This window comes from Cyphomyrmex costatus, unplaced genomic scaffold (assembly GCF_001594065.2).
Source record: "Cyphomyrmex costatus isolate MS0001 unplaced genomic scaffold, Ccosl1.0 scaffold15, whole genome shotgun sequence".
NCBI classification, from domain to species: Eukaryota; Metazoa; Arthropoda; class Insecta; order Hymenoptera; family Formicidae; genus Cyphomyrmex; species Cyphomyrmex costatus.
Genome location: NW_017275499.1, coordinates 435,142 through 456,691, shown reverse-complemented (window position 1 = coordinate 456,691; position 21,550 = coordinate 435,142). Strand labels below are relative to the sequence as shown.

The window sequence follows — 21,550 nt, the reverse complement described above, 5'->3', positions numbered from 1 at the left end:
AAATCACATGTGTCTATAATCTTAATTATTATTAATAATTCTTACAATGGTTATTGTATTCCTTATCAATCTCTATTATGTAATTCTTGACCAAGTTATTTTCTTTCCTTTTCTTTAATATGTTCAATATATTTATCATGAGTTAACGTTAACACAGACTGTTTGAAATTTTCCAAAAATTTTATATTCGGTAATATTATAGCCAAGTATCCACCTTTATGTGGTAGTTCCTTGAGAAGTTGTGGGTTTTTTAACAATACCTCGTTAACTTCCACTAATTTTCCAACTACACAGCATTTGATAACATATGTTTGTCCATCCAAGCATAATATAGTACAGATATTCGAATTAATTTGCAATGGTTGGGCACCATGCTTACTCTTACCCGAGACTTTGTTCAAAGATCTATCCAATTTGTCGCTAACTTTAAAGTCTATTTTCTTTATAACTTTGTTGTCTTGTAAAATAACATGACTGGGTGCCAAGGACAGCATACAAATACGATTACTGTGAATCCATATACACGTATCATTTCCTAGTGATTGTAAATCCATTTTGTAATAAGGGGTAAAATAACGATCGGTAACAGTAGGAAAACAACCACTATATTGTACTTCGTCTAACATATCTGAGACATTCTCGTCAGGAGGAAATACAAATGACTCGTCATCACTATCAACAATCGCTGATACCTCCTTATCACTATTATTCATTAATTCGTCATGTTCTTCCTGGTTTTTAAGAAAATCTTCTCTTGCAGCAGTAATATCTTCAACTGCATTTTCTTCTATATTGTTTTCTTCCTTCTCACACGATTTCTTTCTACAATCGTTTATGAATTTCAATCGTTTGGTTTCTGGCTCATCAGTTTCTGATTCCAGATTCATATTTGATTGTTGGAGTATATATTATTAAGTATATAAAATTCAATTTTAATTTAATCTAGTTGTTAAAAGTAACACACACACACACACACACACACACATATAGATTTCAACAGAACAATCAAATCAGTTGTATTATTTCTGTGAACGATTAGTCGTTGTTACATTCTAGTTGTGCCGATTCCGTTGTCTCTAATCTATTTCGCCGGAGACGTGAGTTTTCTGTCCTTTGAATTTCTCTCTGCAACAAACAGCGGAATTATTTATATTAATTTGAAGCGGAAATCGGAGACTTACTTGTTCCTTTATGCATTTGATCATCGCTTGCTGAATATGTTCGCAGTAACCTAGTAATCTTCGGTATCGATGCTGCAAGTAAATACAGAAACAGAATTTATGAGATGACACCATACAGATACTGGACGACACATAGTAAAATTTTCGAGTAATATTACCTCATTCTCACAATCCTGAAATTGGCGAAATATCTCGTTACAAGCGGTATTATGTGCGGCCAGCAATTTATAGTTCATATCTTTGCTTTATCAAAGTCATTTTGCAAAATCATTCATACTTCTTATTACCCCGGATCTACAATAGATTTTTAAGCCTTGTACCATAAAAGATGGACGAATTACCCGAATCTACAATAAATTTTTTAATCTTTAAAAATGGAATTACAGTCAATTATTCTCTTCGTATTCAGGGCTGCCGCACACACCTTCCGTAAATCCCATGGCACATACAAAAACGTAAGGCCGTAAACGTAATCAGTAAGCGTTTTGGCCAATCACAGTTGAGAACGTAAGCAGCCGTCGCTTACATTCTCAACTGTGATTGGTCAATTCGCTTACTGATTTCGTTTACGGCCTTACGTTTTTCTATGTGCCATGGGCTTAACAGTAACCATAATACATACCGTAAGAATTAGCCAATCAGAATTAAAAGTACAAAAGAATTCTCGATTGTGATTGATTAATTGTGATGATAAAAATTGACGAATAGCAAGCGAATATGACGCTTGCTATTCGTCAATTTTTTGTCACGTGACCTTTTTTGTCGCTGGAACGGCCAGTTTCAGCAGCTCGTGAAAAGGTACCTTAAAGCATGTGAATAAGGGCTACGCAGAATAAAAGGAACAGAGAACAGAGAATAAAAATTTCAACCTATCAGAAATCATATACTGTGGTACAAACAGTTTGTATTCCATAGTACATGATTTCTGATAGGTTGAAATTCTTATTCTCTGTTCCCTGTTCCTTTTATTCTGCGCAGCCCTAAGGAATTTCATTGGCCCATTTTCTTTTGCATGAGTCAATGGACCAATCAAATTCTTTATGTATATGGTTTATGCCTATGCAAAAGTGTGTGCTGCGGCCTTTAAGCGGGGAGCACAGACTTTTGCATAACGCATAAAGCATGTGCTTTGATAAAGCAAAGGAATTTCATTGGCCCATTTTCTTATGCATGAGTCATTGGACCAATCAAATTCTTTATGTATATGGTTTATGCGTTATGCAAAAGTCTCTGCTCCCCGCTTTAAAGTTACTCGCATCAAGTGCATGATGTAAACTGGACCATATGTATATATATATATATATGCGCCTCACGCCCTAATCGTGACAGTCATATGATTTTGTAGAAGAGGACTGAAGAAGACGAGTCTTGATATCTAGTTTGGCATTGGTTTTTTTATGTGAACATTTTTACGTGAACGTGAGGAAATTTTTATCTCGAAATGAAAGGGTGCCTGTTCAATATCGATGGCGGTTACCTGGAGGGTTTGTGTCGTGGTTTCAAATGTGGCATACTTCAACAGAGCGATTACTTAAATCTAGTTCAATGTGAAACACTCGAAGGTACTTAATCGATTCACTTAATCTTTCTAAAGCTTTAAACGCATGAATTTAATTAAAAAAGATATTTAATGTTTTTACAAGGTGTATAATGTTTTACTTTATATAAAATAATAAAAATATATTGATAAATTTCGCTCGTTTTTTGCGATCCAATTAATTAAATAATTAAATGGTCTAAATCGAGTTAAATGGATTTAATATAATCATATTAGATTTACAATATTAAAAAAAATTGACAAAAAATGTTGTGCATTTTGGGACTCACAAGTCCTTCTTCAGCGGTTATTACAGATGTTTGCGTCGTTGATAATATTCTTATAAGCATCTTACAGACATGCTGATATCTCAATCATAGTTTGGATTGATTTTCTTGTTCTCAAGTGTATTATCTAGAGTTAGATAATTAGTTGTCGTCAATAAAGATAGTCAATGAGATAAAATAAATTAAAATGATTAATTTAGTCAAGATAATATTGAATTTGATAAAAGAATAATTAAGTTAAGGATAATACGTCAAGTTTAATATAAAAATATAGTTTCAAGAATATTCAAGAAGAAACTAAAATCTTTATCAAACACATAAAACTTGTTTTTTTTTTTTGCTTAAATTAATTAATTTTCTGTTTAGATTTGAAGCTACACTTAGCTGGTACAGATTATGGCAGTTTTTTGGCTAATGAGCCATCTCCGCTTTCTGTAAGCGTGATTGATGACAAGTTGAGGGAAAAACTGGTTGTGGAATTTCAGCATATGCGTAATCATTCAGTTGAGCCTCTGTCTCAATTTTTGGATTTTATCACTTATAGTTATATGATTGACAATATCATTTTGTTAATTACTGGTACTTTGCATCAAAGACCTATCTCAGAATTGATCCCAAAATGTCATCCACTTGGTAGCTTTGAACAAATGGAAGCGATTCATGTTGCTGCCACACCTGCCGAGTTGTACAATGCGGTACTAGTGGATACACCTTTAGGTATTAGAATTGTATTTTTCATTTGTATTATTTCATATCCTACCATATTGTGTATTTATATATATTAATATAAAGATGAGTGTTACACAATATACAATAGTTACCTCTTTCTATGAAATGTAAGTAACAATTGTCTTGTTATAGCACCTTTCTTTGTGGATTGCATTTCTGAACAAGATTTAGATGAGATGAATATCGAAATAATAAGAAACACGCTTTACAAGGCATATCTGGAAGCGTTTTATAAATTTTGTAAAGAGCTTGGTGGTACAACTGCAGATACTATGTGTGAAATACTTGCTGTAAGATATTGTATTTCAATAAAGTAATAAGTATTACTTTGTAAAATTATACTTTGCTTTTATCTTTGTAGTTTGAAGCAGATAGAAGAGCGATCATTATAACCATCAATTCATTTGGCACTGAATTAGGTAAAGATGACCGTGCAAAATTATATCCACGCTGTGGACGTTTGAATCCAGATGGACTGGCAGCCTTAGCAAGAGCCGATGATTATGAACAAGTAAAGGCTGTAGCAGAATATTATGCAGTGAGTAAAAATTAAATACATAGTTCAATTAGCTAGCACCTTGCCTTTACATGAAAGTAAATAGAGCATGTGCACAATAATACATTTAATAATTTTATTAAAATGTATTGACTCATCCAATAATGTAATTCAATGTATAAATATTGCTAGTAGTGGAATCATATGGTTGTGCCAACTGAGATTCAAACCCAAATACATATGAATATTACCAATAGATAGATATGAATGACAATTTTCAAATCAGGATGAAAATACAAAAAACATTTCAAATTATTGAAAGTGAGGGAAAATCATAAAATTTTTTATACATGTAATTACAATCATAGTATTTTAACAGGAATACAGCGCCTTATTCGAAGGTGCAGGTAATAACCCTGGTGACAAGACCTTGGAAGACAAATTCTTCGAGCACGAGGCAAGTACATTTGTTAGAATATAAAAAAAATATTCGTAACATCTAAATATAATTAGTAATTTAATGTTAATTAAAACACACACGCATGCACACACACATGTAGGGAGAATTTTCCTAACTCCGAAAGGCATCTAATACCAGACATTAACTAAATCTGTGACAGTTAAATCTCTTCCAAGCTGTTATTCCGCGTAAGTCGTACATAGAGGAGATAAAGCAAACAACCGTTAAGTTTTGATACATTCTAGGCTGCGTTCGAAAATACTACCTGAGTGCTTCCGAATATCATTTTATCTTTATTATACATCGTATATTATACAAAGACAAAATAATACTCGGATGTACACAGCTAAGAAGTGCATCGCATAAATTATACATTATTATATTTACCAATGAAAATGGAATGGTTTCGAGGGGGATGTGTTTTGGTGACATTGCCTCTGTTAGGTAAAGGCATCAAAAAGCTATGAAGGTCACCTCCACTTTTTAAAATGGAATTACGTGACTTTTTTTTTACATAATATGTATTTCTCTTCAACAATTTTACATATAAAAGTACAGATATCAAAAAACAATAGTTTATGAGATATTTAATATTTTATAAAATTTAATAATTTCAAGTTTTTTAAGTTTAAGTTTATTTTAATTATATATATATATATATATACACACATACATATATGTATGTACATGTAATTTGATTTTAATTTTTTACATGTACAGGTTCGTTTAAATGTCCATGCATTTCTTCAACAATTTCATTTTGGAGTGTTCTACAGCTACTTGAAATTGAAGGAGCAAGAGTGTCGTAATATTGTATGGATCGCAGAATGTGTTGCTCAAAAACATCGGGCTAAAATAGATAATTATATCCCTATATTTTAAATATGAATATTTAAACCGATAATGTCGATTGTTTGCTTCTCGACGTAATTTAATTTTTTTCGCATAATATACCTGTAAAATTATGCGGTAATAATCTAATTGTTATCAGAAAGAAGTTATTAGAAGTTATTTGTGTAATATCATAAAAATTATTTAGAAAATCAAGTAGATATATACAAATGTAAAGAGGTATCTCATTTTAATCGATCATTTCTTAAAACATTGTTTATTTTTAATTTTACTGAAAAATATTAATTATTTTATAGGACCGTATATGAGAATACAACTAATGAAAAACCAATGCCTTTTAATGGTCCAGCTGGATCTTGTATTATTAAATGCTCGTACACAAATCTGTATAAATTTATATACTACGTATGTAATCCTTTACAGAAAAAAATGTTTGAGATAAAAGTTGCACAGTTTGGAGGGATGCAAATAGTAGTAAAATTAATTAAAAAAATGTTTTAAGATCATATGAAGGATATCGTCATTTTTGAATGGAATTGTTTATTTTTTTCACATAAATAAGCCCTCTAGTTATTCTGCATATAAAAGTATTAGGTAAAGTTATTAAAAGTATCAATAATTACGAGATATTTTACTTGGCACATTTTAACATAAAATATAAAATAAATCAAAAATAAATTAAATGATAAAATAAATCATTAATACTTTTTATAATCGCATTAATTTTTTTATGCATAGAATGTAATGAAATGAATCAATTGGTATTAAAAAATGCACACTTTCTTGCTTTAAAAAAATATTCAGTTACATATTGCAAAACGCATTTTTTAAATAAGCAACTATGTATTTTTTTTACAATTAATTCATCTCATTATCTTACGCATAAAAGTATCAAGTTACGATTGTCAATAAATTAATGGTTTACAAAATATTTTATATTTAATCAAAAATGTTAATATGTGCCGTATTTAAAGTATATAAAACAACTCGAAAATTATTAATTTTTTTTATATTTCTTTATCAATGCTTTTATATACAGTATTGTTAGAGGAATCTTGTAAAAAAAAGGAATATGTAAAAAAACATCATATATCTCCATTAAAAAAAATGGTGATTTAAAAAATTGGTTTATTTCAAAAATTAATTTTACTGTATTATTTACGTCCTTTGAAATCATATAACTCTCGCGCCTAAAATATATTTCTGTAAAATTAAAAACAAATAAAATTTTAGGTTGACACACTAAAATAAGACACCTTATATATATATCTGTCAAACATTGATAAGCCAGTTACATATATTAAGAATTATTATATAATTTAGAGCATTGTTATAAGATTTTAAGCAGTATAGCAAAATCTATATGTGTACATAATAATTTTATTTTAACTTTCAGTGTAAATTATTATTATATTATAGCAGTTATATATAATATTGTTACAGGAATCGTGTAAAAAAAGGAATATATAAAAAAAACATCATATATCTCCATTAAAAAAATGGTGATTTAAAAAATTGGTTTATTTCAAAATAGATAATGTAGTAGTAGATATGTATGTACTATAACATAAATAAAAATATATTGCATTCCGTACAATTAATAACACAATCATTAATTCTATAATTTCAATTTGTATCATAATTTCTCAATTTTTTTGTGTTTTTCCACAGTAGGTGAAGAAGCAGGCACGGGCATTGTATTCTTACAGCTAGTTGTTAAATTGAATGATTGATAAGTTGCTAAACTTTTCAAACCAATCACTTCAGGATTCTCTTTCCAAAAACGGTCACCGATAATATCATCTACTAAAGGAACTATAGTAGGTTTTAATCTTCCTGTATTGTCGGGTACTAATTTCCGAATAAGTGTGGTACCTTTTCGAAATAATGACGGTTCATTATTATAGTTTATACCAAATTCTTGAAAAAGCAATTCGTTTTTATGTGATGCCAGTGTGCCTCTAAGTTTTTCCTGAGCCTGTAACATCCATAAATACTCTGGTTTCCTTTCAGATCACAAACATCCACAAATTAAAACAAAAAAATAAATTTTATTATATTTAATTTACATTTTTAATAAAAAATGAGCACACATAATTTGCTACAATATTCAATTATACAGATCTCTGTGTCTTGTCAAATATCTTATTGCATTTTACAAGAACGAATTCAAATGAATTTAATGAAATATTATAACATGATTTTTTTTTGTTTTTATACATATAATGAACATTTAATTATTAGGCCACAATTAATAATGTCATACAGAGTGTCCCAAATTATTATAAGTTAATAGGAATATCACAATGATTATTGTAGTTTTTCTACATTGATAATTTCATAAAAAAGATTGAATACGTAAAATCGGTAAAATAGCAAAAAAAAAAAACTCGAAAAAAAAGTTACAAATATTAGAGTCAAGGTCATCGGCGTGATGTCCGTTTTATCTATCCAAATTAATCCAAATATAATATATTGATTGATTATACGTGGCTTGAAAATAACACTAACAAGATAAATAATGAGCATATACCACTACACTGGATCTTTTTTTTGTGAGAAATTGTCTTTAATATAATTCAATTACATAAACGTTTTCAGTCATAAATGTGACCATCTTAAACGTTTTCGGTCATGAATGTGACCATCTTTATTAATTTATTCTAATATATTGCGAAGACTATCACGTAATTTTTGGCGTTTCGTCCCGGCTTCCACTACTGGACTCATCAGTAAGGCATCATCAGTGGAAGCCTACCTTAGACGCCTGAGATAGTTGTTTGATATATCTCTTTATATAGAATTTCGTATATAGAGATATACGCGGATTCGTATAAATATAATTATCAAAAATAACTTGAGAGATTCTTCATTTTAGAACGTTTCACAGAATCTGCCAGTGAAAGAATTCGCACTCTTTTTGGGACACCCTGTATAGAAAAGTAAATTATATGCAGAAGTTTCTTGTGATAATTTTGTTTTTACTCTTTTCAACAGCAGTTCAATTTGAAATACGCCTAATATTAATTAAAAAATCCTCTTATTATTTACGTTTACCTGACTTGGAGTTAATTTTCCTTTCAATATTAAATTCCAAAAACAAGTATTATATAAGTTATTGATGTGTACGTCAGCCTGTCGCCAAGCTAAATAATCTCTTAAATTCTTGTCTGTTGGATATAATACAATACGAGCATCAAACGACGGTGGATAATACAATTTTTTGTCCACGAAGAAGTATGGCCAATGATAAACATATGCCGAAGCAAATAATGAATTCACATTAGACATCAATTTTGACGCTGAAACAAAATAAAAAAAGCCATCAATTGGACACCTTGCTGGATGATGTTAATGTTCGCAATATTATAATTTTATAATTTCAATTTGGTAATTATACAGAATAGGTCCCGCAGCTCAAAAATCAATGAAATTAGGCTTATTCGACGCATCTTTGCAAGAAACGAAAGAATCTGACAGAAATAAGTAGTGAGTGAAAAGTGAAAGAGAATAAAAAATTGTAATAACGAAAGAATCTGAAATACGGCGAAAGAGAGAGGTTTATGGCTAATTTAATTGCAGATAAGTTACGGATAGCTTTATCCAGAAGATGCCTCCACTGTATTCTGGGAGATATCTTCTGGATAAAGGTTATCTAGAAGTGAAAAAATTAGGCATTATTCTTATTATTTACTAAATATTAAATAGGAATAAATGAGGAGGCATCTTGTGCATATGGAATTAATTTACTATGATTGCGAGAAGTTATCCCACACAACATAGTTGTCCAAGAGATGTCCTAAGGATGTTTGAAGGATATACAATCTAAGACAGGAGAACTATTCTGTAGGATTTATTTTAATAAGAATATTTAAAATATAATTTTTATTTCACTTCTTTTTCATGTTATAATATTTTATTTGGTTTTTTATACTACTTTGTTTCAGCTTGTTGCATATTTTATATATTTCAAGATTATGAAACTATTGAAACTTACTATGTACAGAAAGATAAAATGAAGCTCATAGCTCGTGAGTGTCTAAAGCCAACGCACATTGCACGTTATTTCTGACATTTCAGTGGAGAAAGCATTTATACCTGTAGATCTTAATAAGAAACCAAAAGCAACTCTGCAATTATATTAAATAGAATTTTACAACAGTTGCAAATAAGTAAGCTGCTTTCTCTGCTGAAACGTCTCTGCAGCTATTGTCATGATGAATACCTCTGCGTTTATAAAGCTGCGTATCTTTCCGGAATACAAACGAATATTCGTCGCTCTGGCCGAAACCCAATACAATCTCCTTAAAATCTTCCATAACAGTGACAGCAGCACGATTCATTAACTCGAGAGCAGCTACATCATTTGGCTTAACGAAATTGTGCGTATCACAAAATTTCGAGAAATTTCTGCCATCTATTCTAACGACAATCCAGCAATTTGGCAAGCAGTTGTCGTCTTTTTCGAACTCCTTCACATATTCAAACTTACTCTTAGCCATCGTCGTTCGACATAAATAGCGGCACGTCACCACTAATCGTTTAGCCTGATTAATCCTCGAGAGAATGCTCTTCATTTAGGTGTGGGCTAGTGCAGGCAATTGTTCAGTTTAGCACTCACAATCACAAAAATTAATACAAAATATACCCATTAATCAACACATTAAGTATAGTTGCTTTCCATTTACTCCGATTCTCAGATAATTCTCACTTGTGACGTCAGAACTCAGTTGAATGCGCGTTCCTTTCGCATTCTGAGAAGCGAGATTCAACTGGGTTTTTACCTACAAACTGCACAAGATCGAGACCGTGTGTTTTATTGAGTCTCGTAGACTCATTTTAAAAGTGAGGTTATAAACCTGTATTGTTATTTGTTACAGCAGAAAAGCAGCTGTATGTACACAATAAAAAGTCCTAGATATCAGAGAAGCGCAACCGGCTTAAGTCAGTATCGCAAAACTACTAAGAAAAGTACTAAAAATGGCGTCGTTTACAGACGAACTATGAAATCCACCAATCGTCTATTAGTCAGCCATTTTTAGTACCAACGAATGAATGTCATGATTGGCTGACAGTCACGCCAATCAGGACGCGTAATATCGGTTGCGCTTCTCTGATATCTAGGACTTTATTGTAAAGTGTTGTCTACGTTGGCCAAGCTTATCTCGTCGACGAGGACTTGGGCACTGAGCTAATCCGGCTAATATAGGCTAATATATAAAAGAAGAGGAAGATCGATCTTTACGATTTCGTTGCATATCTGGAAAATTAGCAAACGACGACAGCAAGAATGCTTGCGATTCGTAACGGACTGAGAAATACATCCCGTTTGTCAGGCGTTATTGCCAGAATGTACAGTAATTCAATCGTTAGCGCACCACCCGCAGTAAAAGTTTCCACTACTGTGAGTAGATTTCCCTTTTCAAATTCAATGTGTGTTAAATTACGTAAGAAAATATTCAACGCGCAATTAATTTTCTTCTGCTGTATTATATGTATTATATAATGACCTTTAAAGTCTATTTTACAATGTTTTCTTTGTTTCTTACTATTTACGTCTTTCTTCCTTTGTAACCATTTTATTGACAATTATATTTCTTAAAATTCAGGGAATGGAAGTTACTTCTAACGAAGTTACAGTTACAAGTTACTTTTTTTTTTAGTAACTGTAACAATAATGTAGTTACATTTTTCGGATAACGATAACGAAATTTACAGTTACTTTTATCGTTACTTTGCATACATTTGGATACATTATTCTGTTATATAACAATTACATGTTGTTAATTATAACAGCTATAAATGTGGTTATAAGACATTGAGTGTTTTTATTTAATACAAGCGTACAAGCTACATTTAGTTTAACTTGATCTAAACATCATACACATTTTGTTCTAATTGATCTGTGTACAAAGCTTTACTCTGTACATTTCTGTTGAGCAATTAGGAAACATCCCTTTTTACAAAACATCTGTTATATATTTTAAAATTATAGCATTATAATTTTCTTTCTATCAAAATATTTGATTTACAGCTGAAAGCATAGCTTAAGTAAAAATATATTATAATAAAGAGATTATGTGTATTTCTTAATTTTCCTTTTAATTTCTAACTTATATTGTGTTCAGATAATCCTAAACAATCTTTTATATAATCTTCTAGTTTTCTACAAAGTATAAAAAGATTCCTGAAATATTTTAGGTGTTAAATATTTAGGTGTTGTAGCGATCCTGAAGTAATCTATGACAGATGAGAAATATATACAGTACCATTATTTCAGGAATTTTTTGCACTTCTATCTTCTGTGTGACATCGGACATGTGTAAATCTCATTGTCAGTTTGCTGTATATTTTACAGGTTTTGAATTACAAAATTATGTTTAAAAAAAAAAACTAAAAAATAAAACTATAGTGTCAGTATTATACATGCTATATATATATATTGCTTTTTAAAGCTATATATATATATATATATTGCTTTCATTAACGTTTAAATAAAAAATACTGCAAAAGTACATTTTTAGACTGATTTTTAAAAAGTAACGAAAAGTTATTTTTTTGAGTAACGATAACTGTAACGAGTAACTGTAACTTGTTGCTTTTAAAAAATAACTTTATTTTCTGTTTCTTACCATGTATTTTTTATTCTTTTCTAAGTTTGTTGACTTTTATCTCTTGAGAAAACGAAAAAGAGATAAGAAACAAAATACGCATTGTAGAACAGGCTTAATTAACAACGCAAATTTTTTTATACAATTTCAGTTATAGCAAAGAATAATTTAGCTTTTAAAATTTACAAAAAGAAAAACATTTTCTAAAACATTTTATGGATAAATTTTGGATTAGTATCACCAATCACATTCTGAACACAAGCTAAAAATTATTGTTGTTTGATTGAGTACATTGTTTTACATTTAATTCATGAGAACAATATAAAGTCATAAATTTTCATTGAATTATCTTTCATCTTATCAAACAATTTCGAAATTAAATAGAAACAAAACTTGAATGATTTTCCTTCTCAAAACATATTTCATGTGTGAAAATGTATAAATTTACAAAATTATGAGGAAATTGAAGGAAAAAGAAATATAAATATCATTAAGAAATATTTATCTAATTAATTTTTATTATGCATTAATCAAAATGTTTATGTTACAGGAACAGATTATTTCATTTATTTGCATAACTGGAGCAATATTGTTTCCACCTATGTACATGGTTCCTAATTTCAAGAATTATGGTAAAACACCTGAATAAGGATGACAAATCAACAAAGAAAATTAGCTTTGAAATTAGATGTTTTAAAGATTTTATTTATGGTATGTATCCAATAGCATACATACATCCATAAATTTATTGGAAGTATGTCTGAATTATTAATAAATATTTAAACAATTAACGCTTTATATTATTATTCCATGGTAGATTTCATTATTTGTGTAACTTGTTTAAAATGATAAATTTCTCTACCCAGATATTAATGTAAAAATTTTACAAGAATAAAATTTAAAACTGAAGCACATACCTTTGCATAGTTCATAATGTATAAAACATAATAAGATAAATAAGAGTCTCTATTCTTGAAAAGAAACATGAAAAACTAGAGAAATATTGTAATGTGTAGTAGAATACTATAGCATTTTTGTAGTATATGCTGCTGGAACATTATTCTAATGCTAAGGAATGTTGCTAGAATTAAACACTCCACATGATTCGTATATTCCCTTGTAATGAACATAAATAGAAATAAATATAGACAAATTCTCATCGATATTGTCCAGTCTCCACTGCTAGAAAGTAAACTCAGACCACTGTATTATTAATGCAATGACAATATTCAATTTAAGGTTTTTCTACTTTAAAACGTACAATAATTTTTAAAAAAGAAAAACTCCTGTATAATTAAAATAAACTTGGAAAGAAAAGGGCACTAAACAAAACTTATTTATTATAATTGTGCTACGGCGCCATATCGGCGCCGAATTAAAGCAAATGTGGTAAGATCTTAACGTGCCTTCTCATGCTGATATTTAATGCTCATTTTTAACATTAAAATATATTATGTAATCAAAATTGACGATTCATGGTCGTCGATATTATTTTTCCGATTTCAAACGGAGCCGTTACATAAATATTCAATTTCGCGGAGACAGCATTTCGGATATGTAAGATTGTTGTTTTTAAAGCAGTGAATTGTTGCTGGGGGATTGGTGGAATAGATGTTGCCTCACATAGAGAAAGTCCTACTATCGATCCATTTTAAATCTCCCATCTGCCTACAAGTCATCCAACAAAGCAGGGAAATAATTAGCAACTTTCAATTCTTAATAACTTTTTAACGAATGACGAGCGACGGCTAAAACGTGTTGGAGGTTACTCAGGGTCATGACCTTGACAACCATAGGTCAAAATCATCAGAGCTGCTTCCGTTATTGTCAAGGTTTACCCATTTTTTCGTATCTTTCATATTTCCCATAGATATTCGGCCCATTATGCTTGAAATTTTTCACCCTGTTTAATAACTTACCTGATCCTGATTATTTTACGTACACGCAGTGTTGCTTATCTTTATCTTTATTTGAATTTACAAAACGTAATTTTTAAATAATCTTTTTTCTAGACTTTTTCAATCTTGATTTTTATTGCATGATATTGTCCGTGCATAATCGTCTCTATGGCGAGATCAGGATAGTAGTGTCTCCGGCCATGTTCAAAAAGTGAAAGACACTACAAATCTCTTATCCGTTCTGGAGATAGCGGTCAAAAAGTGATGATTTTAATGAAAAATTAAGAAACGTCTCTTTCTTTTTCTTCTTCTCCTTCTTCTCTGTCCGCATTCACACACACACACACACACACACACACACAAGGCCGTATTAAAACTTTCTAACATCCCCTCTCACCTTTCACTCACACCTTCACCATCTTCGACCCACCGGACCTTCTTCCCCCGCCCTTCCCCCTCCCCCCATCACTCCTCTCTTTCGCCGTATTTCACTCTCTTTCGTTATATAATATTTTTAAATTATTTAAAAAAATTTTTGAGTATCCTTTTTTGAACATGGCTTGAACTTTTCATTTTTATGATATGATTTTTTTCGGATCGTCTTATTCACCACATATAAATTGTAGAATTTTTTTTCAAATGACAGCTGTGTATGTAAAAAATAAATAAAAAAACAAGTGTAAAAATAAATTTAATTTCTTTCGTGTTTTTGATAATGAAAACCAATATTTGCAATAGTTATTTTTGTGCTTTAATCATGTAGAAGAATTTTACAATTCTGTAAACTTAGTTCAAAGATATTTTAGAATTACGACGTCGCGGTAATTTCACTTTAGGATCCTTTAAGGAGTGAAAGTCTTAACAATATATTTTAATTTGATTGCAACAAATCTTCTTCAACATATCACATTAAAGTTGTCAAAGTATAGGAAGAACAGCTCTTTTTATGCTTTTACCGCCGACGTGATACAGCAATTTGATAAACGGAATTGTATTTAGCCATCAAAACAACAGAAAATGATTATCTACTCTTATATGGTCGAAATTCTTTTTTTTTTTTTATTTATTAAACAATGTTATTTGAGTTATCCACTCTGAAAATCACGGGGAATATCATTCAGTATTAACTACCTATTTCAAAACATTCTGAATATAATCATAATATGTAATATTTTGCTTCATCTTCAATATACGTTACTTCTGTTTGTAGGCGAAATTTGATCTTTTCCGAATTGTTATTCCAAAGCTGTCTTTTCTTTTTCTGGAAAGTGACAACAAATTAGTCAAATAAATCTGTGAGACATGTAATAGAAAATAATATCGCAAGTGTAATAACTGAATCATAAATATCGATTCTTATTTTTTTCTGATATAATAATGTAATTATTAATAAGAAATTCACAGTATTTTCATGAAAATAAATCAACAAAAAATTAATATTTTTTTAGATGTTAATTTTGTGCCCCAATAAAATAAAAATATATTTATAGCCACAATACAACAAGGTCTTAAAACCAATAAAATAGGAAATTAAATAGTAACGTAATTAATAATATTAAATAGAAACGCACACACACACATCCCAAACATGAATGTTTAATTTGGGATGTATTTCCATTTAATATTATTGGTTACTATTTTCCTATTTTATTGGTTGTAAGACCTTGCTAATTTAAAGAGTAAACAATCTAGAAATCTTATAAAAAACTAAAATATTTAATCTCCATTATGTTATTGATAATACTAATACTCCTTTATTTTTACAAGAAGAAAATTGTCAGTTTCTCTCTTGAGAAAAAAACGGAATTAGAATAAAGTTTCTGCTGAAAAATTGTTCTGAATGGATTCTTATATAAGCTAAAATTTTGATATGATTTACAAAAAAATATAAATACTTTGTAAACTATAAGCACATGCATATTTTACAAATATAATTATGTATTCTTTAAGATTCCACGTTTCTCATTTAAGTTTAAACAAGAAACAACAAAAGAAACAACGTCCATTCTTTTAACACTTACACTATTGTAAAATGAGTTCTTTATTTATCACGACTCTGTTAATCGTCCGTTAACTTCAAAAGTATAATATGTATCGGCTAATTGAAATTATTTGTGAGGTAATCTCGCTATGGAATGTATTAAAGATCAATACGATACATACATACACACATGTATGTGTATATGTATGTATATATTTTTTAAATTGTCTGCCATCGTAGATGTATTGTTTAATTTGCTCCAAGCTTTAATGCCTTTACACGGTATATATTTTATATTTATATAAATATGTATGTACACACACACACACACACACATACACGCATACACACGCACGCGCGTGTATTCAGCGTTAACGATCGGCACGATTTTTTTGACTTCCGACAGTTAAGAAAAAAAGTTAAAATATGAATATTCATATATTTTATATAGGCTGGAATATGCGATAAAAAAATTAAAAAAAATTTTTTTTTAAATATAGTATCAATCATCCTTAAATTTTTTAAATGGTGTCATACAATTTTTTTTCTATAATGCAAAAGTCCTGAAGACGAATTTAAATCACTAACGAAATATCACTTATGTTTATTGATACGATTGTATATTTTAAGTAACATTTCGATAATGATTTTAATTCATCTTGAAGAGACTCGTATATTCTCTACGATGTTATGAAAAAAAATTGTATGATTTCAAAAATTTAAGATGACTGAAATGATGTTTTTTATGAAAAGAACTTTTTTATCGTACTTATGTTGTAGCTTGTATAAAAGAGATGGATATTCATTTTTCAACTTTTTTTCTTAATTTTCGGAAGTGTCTGAAATATCGTACGAACCATTACGTTGAATATTCTGTGTATATAAACATATATTGCAAATTTTCATTGTTACGTGTGTGAGTTTTACATTTCCTCAAGGCTTTAGATAGAAACAGTCTCGATTTCGAGTATTAAAAGAAAAGTACCTACAATATCCGAGCTGTCTTTTTCGAAACATCACGGTTTTCGAGATTCTTTCCTCTTTAATCAACGCTTGCAAGTGACATCGCACATTGAGAAGAGTTACAAGGTAGATTTATTACAGAAGCTTTTACTTTTTGTGTAACAATAATTCGAAATTAATTCCACCTTAAAATTGTAAAATGCGATGGAAGGTCCAGAGGATGATCTCCCGCTACTTTCTCTCTTTTACAGTTCGCCATATGAAATCGACATAGATGATAGCCTATTCATAATCTCGGACGCAGCTTAATTGCATAATGAAATGAATACAATGCAATTAATCTTTAAGAATACATTTTAACTTTTCATTACATCTTTTTTTAATAGTACATTCACGATAGGACTAATAGAGTCTTCTTCATTCTTCATGCATCCCTTCCGTAAACCTATAATATATCGGGTGATGTGTTGCTTCCTCTTACTCCCTCCCTCCCTCTCGCCCTCTCTCTCTCTCTCTCTCTCTCTCTCTCTCTCTCTCTCTCTCTCTCTCTCTCTCTCTCTCTTTCTCTGACTCACAAATCTTAAAATCTTATAAACTAAACAATTTATTTCCCTATATATAAACAGCATTTTATAGATAATCTACATCTTATGATCTTACAATAAAAAATATGAATCGCGGGAACAGGGCGCGGACAAAAAGTAATAACACCTTTAAGATGTTCGCTTATTAAAGGAAGGAGAGGAGAGTAATACTATATACATATATAGTACTATATATATATATATAGTATATAGATTCTTAAAAAAAAAATCGATGAATACCGCTTGGAACGAAAAAAAAACAATGAGTAAGTTGTAATGAGTACATCGAGCGAGCCATTCCCATAAACCACAGTATATACAATATGTGATCATTGTTTAGATAAGGAATAGATAGGGATAACGTTACACTGCTGCGACGCATGCACTTCAAAATTTTCATTTGCCTTGAGATGAGGTACAAAAAACGCAGGTATTATATAGGGTGTGTTAAATTTAAACAGCCAAACTTCAGAGTAGTAGAGAATTGATAAATTAAGAAAAAGTAACCTTTAGAAATATGCGCGTTTTCGTTTTGGGGAAAAAAAAAATGCAAAAAAGAGATAAAATATAATTTTCGTTTTTTTTTCAAAGCGGAATGTTATTATTTTTGTACGAATTGAATGGTAATGTTTTAGAGGTAGTACGAGAATATGCGCGTCGATTTTCGGAAAGAAGTGAGGAGATAATCATTTAATGTGACCATGGGACAGAGTCCTCGAAATCATGAAATTCATATAAAGTTCCGATGTATAATCTCACATATGTGACTACAAGAAATAATTGTATAATATTAGATAAAATCATTAATTTTATTAAATGATTCATATGTAGTAAAGAAAATTATTATATCATCAGATGAAATCTTATGAATTCAAATCACTGGGACTTCAGCTAGTGGTTACTGCCACGGACAAGTGTGCCGGATCGGCGAGTCATTACGTTGACCAGATCAATGTTTGGCTGCAACACGAGCTGTCCGTACATACAAGATGCAATGCGTGTATTGTTGCGAAACCAACATTTTGAACAATACCCGCATTAAGCATGAACAAATAAATGCGAATAAGTAATAAATATGAAAACTACGTTTCATTTCTTTTTTTAGATTTTCTCCAAAACAAAGTAAAAACGAGCATATCTAAAACTTTTTAATTTATTGATCCCCCTATACATTCCTAATGTTTGACCATTTAAATTCGAGAACTTTGTATAACACTGTAAAGTAATTGTAGTAGTTCGTGAACATGGTCTGATTATTAGATGAAATAACAAAAATATGAAGCTTTTATGTATGTACAACTCTAAATAAATTCGTTGCTTATAAAAATTTACTAAGACGAATTTGTTTAGAGTCATACACGTATCATTAAACGCTTAAGGCTTCTGAGTAGTCACCACAGCCATATTGAATAATGATGTCATAAGCGAGAAATAATACGTTAATTTTTCTTGTATGTCAGTTGTAAGTAAAGATAATTTGGATAAAATATAATAATGAGATCATTGTAAAACACACTTGTAAATCGAAATTATCTTTATTCCCCTTGACAGTCAATAACATCGAAAAATGTTTATGAAATAAAAATAGGCTACGCGCATGCGTATTGAGTAAAAATTAGTAAACGCACTTTTACATGCGACTTTTATGACTACGTATTGACTAATTATCAAGGAGGATAGTGATAGTCTCGGCCCATTTTTACATGTTTTTTTATAGTCATCTCATTATTTCATTTTATCCAAATTATATTTTTATTTACAAGTAGCACGCAAGAAAAATTAATTTATAACACATTTTTTGTTTATGACGTCACGATTCAATATGGTTGAAGTGAGTACTCAGCCTTAAAACAGCAAAATTTGAAGAAAAAATGCGACTCACACTTGAAAAAATTTGATCACTACTATATCTGTTTTACATAACGTTAAAATTGAAGAATACTCGGGAGAAAGGCGTACTGCATTTACGCGGTTTCATGTAAAAAAAATTCTCTCTAAGAAGCTCTGGTTAATCGCATGCTATTAAAAAATAATTGATAAGGTAAAGCTTGAGATGACCAAATTCAAACTTTGTCGTCTTGATTTCAGCTCAATACCGATATATTTTAAATGACAAAGCAGTTTTCTTTGCTAATGTCAGTGTCCTTACTGAATTATAATCGACAAACGCTTCTTGCACGTATATCAATCTCCGCGAAGAAGTACACGAGAAAATACTTTACGCGTTAAAAGTTGATCGCAGCAGGAGAGAATCGAGAGAAAAAGGGATAGTGGAAGGAGGGTAATAATAGAGAGAGGACGAGAGAGACGAAAAAGTTCTGGTATGGCACAGGTTTATGAGTCAGGCAGGTACTAATAACGATTTTGAAATATACAGACATGGTCGCCTCGCGCTTCACTTCGCGAGCGTATACATGTGTAAGTGTATATGTGCGTGTGTGCGCGCGCGCGCGCAGGCGTGTATGTGTGTCTATAGGGCACCCAGTAAAAAAGTCTATTGTATAGATTGTTTCTGAATTAAACCGACAACTTAAATATACGAATTTAGGATCTTAAATAAAATTTTGTTCTCTGTGAAATTTTATCTGGAATTTCTAAATTCTTATTTTACTCATATATATATATATATTTTTTTTACGGTTTAACTCGTGAACTTCCCGTATAATTATAAACATAAATATATACTAGAAAATCTTAGTGAATTTAGTGTCTCGTTATAACATTCGTTTATTATAAATATATTTATTTAATAAAATGTCAAAGTTTTCGAATAACCTTTCAAAGGCAGAAGCAAATGAGTCAAATTTAGAATTTCTGTAAGGAATATATTTTTTAAAAGCGCCAAAATTACCGCAAAATTAACGTAAAAATTTATCGATATTTTTCTTTTGCATTGCTGACAATTTCTTCAGTCTTCAAACGTTTGATTTCAACTAAGTCGATTGGTAAATTCAGATTTCTGATATCTATTGATTTGCAGTGTGTATACCATTTAACCATACTTTTTCCAATGAATGCGATCTAGAATAATTTAGAATGCATATTAATTATATATATTTCAAATTACATTTGAAACTAATTCATATCATAATAAAGATAATCATATATAATAATATATAAAATTGCATGTTAATTATTATACATAAAATATTGTAATCGCAATTTTATTTTTTGTAAAGAAACATAATGCAAAAGTTATTTTTCTAATTATTTTTGAATTATTTATATTATTTTTCCTATTACACACACACGAGCGCGCGCGCGCATATATATATATGTATGTGTGTGTGTATATAGATACAGATTATCGTAAGATAAATGTCCGCAATATATTCTTATAGAAGGAAATTTTTTTTATTATTACGAGATAAATAACGCAAACACATTAATACTAAAATAAACGTACACTACATAAAATTAATGAGCATGCAGCCATAAGCGCAAGATGTTGATTGTAAAGTCATATATTTCAAATTAATTAATATAAGAGTATTACAATTTTATGTTGTTTTATATCATTGAGCCACGTTAAATTGTTCTTTTAAATTTTAAACATACATTGGTAAAATATCCTAGCCAGTCAAGTATCAAGATTATTTTAAGTCCGTAGTTGAGATAAAAAACAACAGATTTGATAAAAAAACCAATAAATTTAATATTAATGTAATGTAATTGCGCAATTTATCTCGCAATAAGAAATTTTCTTTCTATAAAAATATAATACGGATCCATCATTTCGAAATGTGTACTTTTGACCTCGGATTCATGTATCAGCGATACAAAAAAAGGTAGTACCAAATTGTATTAAAATTTAAATATTTTTTTCGAATTTGGACAGATGTATCTAAGAAATGCATAAACTTACTAATTTCAAAGTTGAGAGGCAAGATATTAATCAATTTCAGTGAAATTTTACTTAGATTATATTGAGGCCATAGTTAACTTTTGAGGAGTATTGCTAATCGATTTTC

General features: G+C 29.9%; 4 protein-coding genes across 5 annotated transcripts; 1 reads left to right on the top strand and 3 right to left on the bottom strand.

Annotated features, from left to right (window-relative positions):
- Positions 1 to 55: 55 nt before the first annotated feature.
- Positions 56 to 954, bottom strand: LOC108783424 (protein Simiate). The gene has a single exon (XM_018551988.1). The coding sequence runs from the start codon at positions 885 to 887 to the stop codon at positions 96 to 98; it is 792 nt and encodes a 263-aa protein (XP_018407490.1). The 5' UTR covers positions 888 to 954; the 3' UTR covers positions 56 to 95.
- LOC108783425 (COX assembly mitochondrial protein 2 homolog) lies at positions 749 to 1,597 on the bottom strand. Of its 2 annotated transcripts, XM_018551990.1 has the most exons (4): positions 1,340 to 1,597; positions 1,182 to 1,253; positions 1,050 to 1,125; positions 749 to 822 (listed from the first exon to the last, which is right to left on the bottom strand). In XM_018551990.1, coding segments are annotated over exons 1-4 (228 nt in total). In that variant the 5' UTR covers positions 1,418 to 1,597; the 3' UTR covers positions 749 to 820. The 2 variants fall into 2 exon arrangements, with proteins under 2 accessions (XP_018407492.1, XP_018407491.1); XM_018551989.1 differs by lacking the exon at positions 749 to 822 and having other exon boundaries at positions 989 to 1,125.
- A 902-nt stretch (positions 1,598 to 2,499) lies between these two features.
- On the top strand, positions 2,500 to 5,572 carry VhaAC39-1 (V-type proton ATPase subunit VhaAC39-1). The gene is made up of 6 exons (XM_018551956.1): positions 2,500 to 2,743; positions 3,372 to 3,722; positions 3,867 to 4,024; positions 4,096 to 4,272; positions 4,610 to 4,687; positions 5,411 to 5,572. Exons 1-6 carry the CDS (start codon positions 2,623 to 2,625, stop codon positions 5,570 to 5,572), a joined length of 1,047 nt encoding a protein of 348 aa, XP_018407458.1. The 5' UTR covers positions 2,500 to 2,622.
- A 1,579-nt stretch (positions 5,573 to 7,151) lies between these two features.
- THG (tRNA-histidine guanylyltransferase) lies at positions 7,152 to 10,319 on the bottom strand. The gene is made up of 3 exons (XM_018551957.1): positions 9,768 to 10,319; positions 8,600 to 8,844; positions 7,152 to 7,520 (listed from the first exon to the last, which is right to left on the bottom strand). Exons 1-3 carry the CDS (start codon positions 10,117 to 10,119, stop codon positions 7,179 to 7,181), a joined length of 939 nt encoding a protein of 312 aa, XP_018407459.1. The 5' UTR covers positions 10,120 to 10,319; the 3' UTR covers positions 7,152 to 7,178.
- Between the last annotated feature and the right edge of the window lie 11,231 nt (positions 10,320 to 21,550).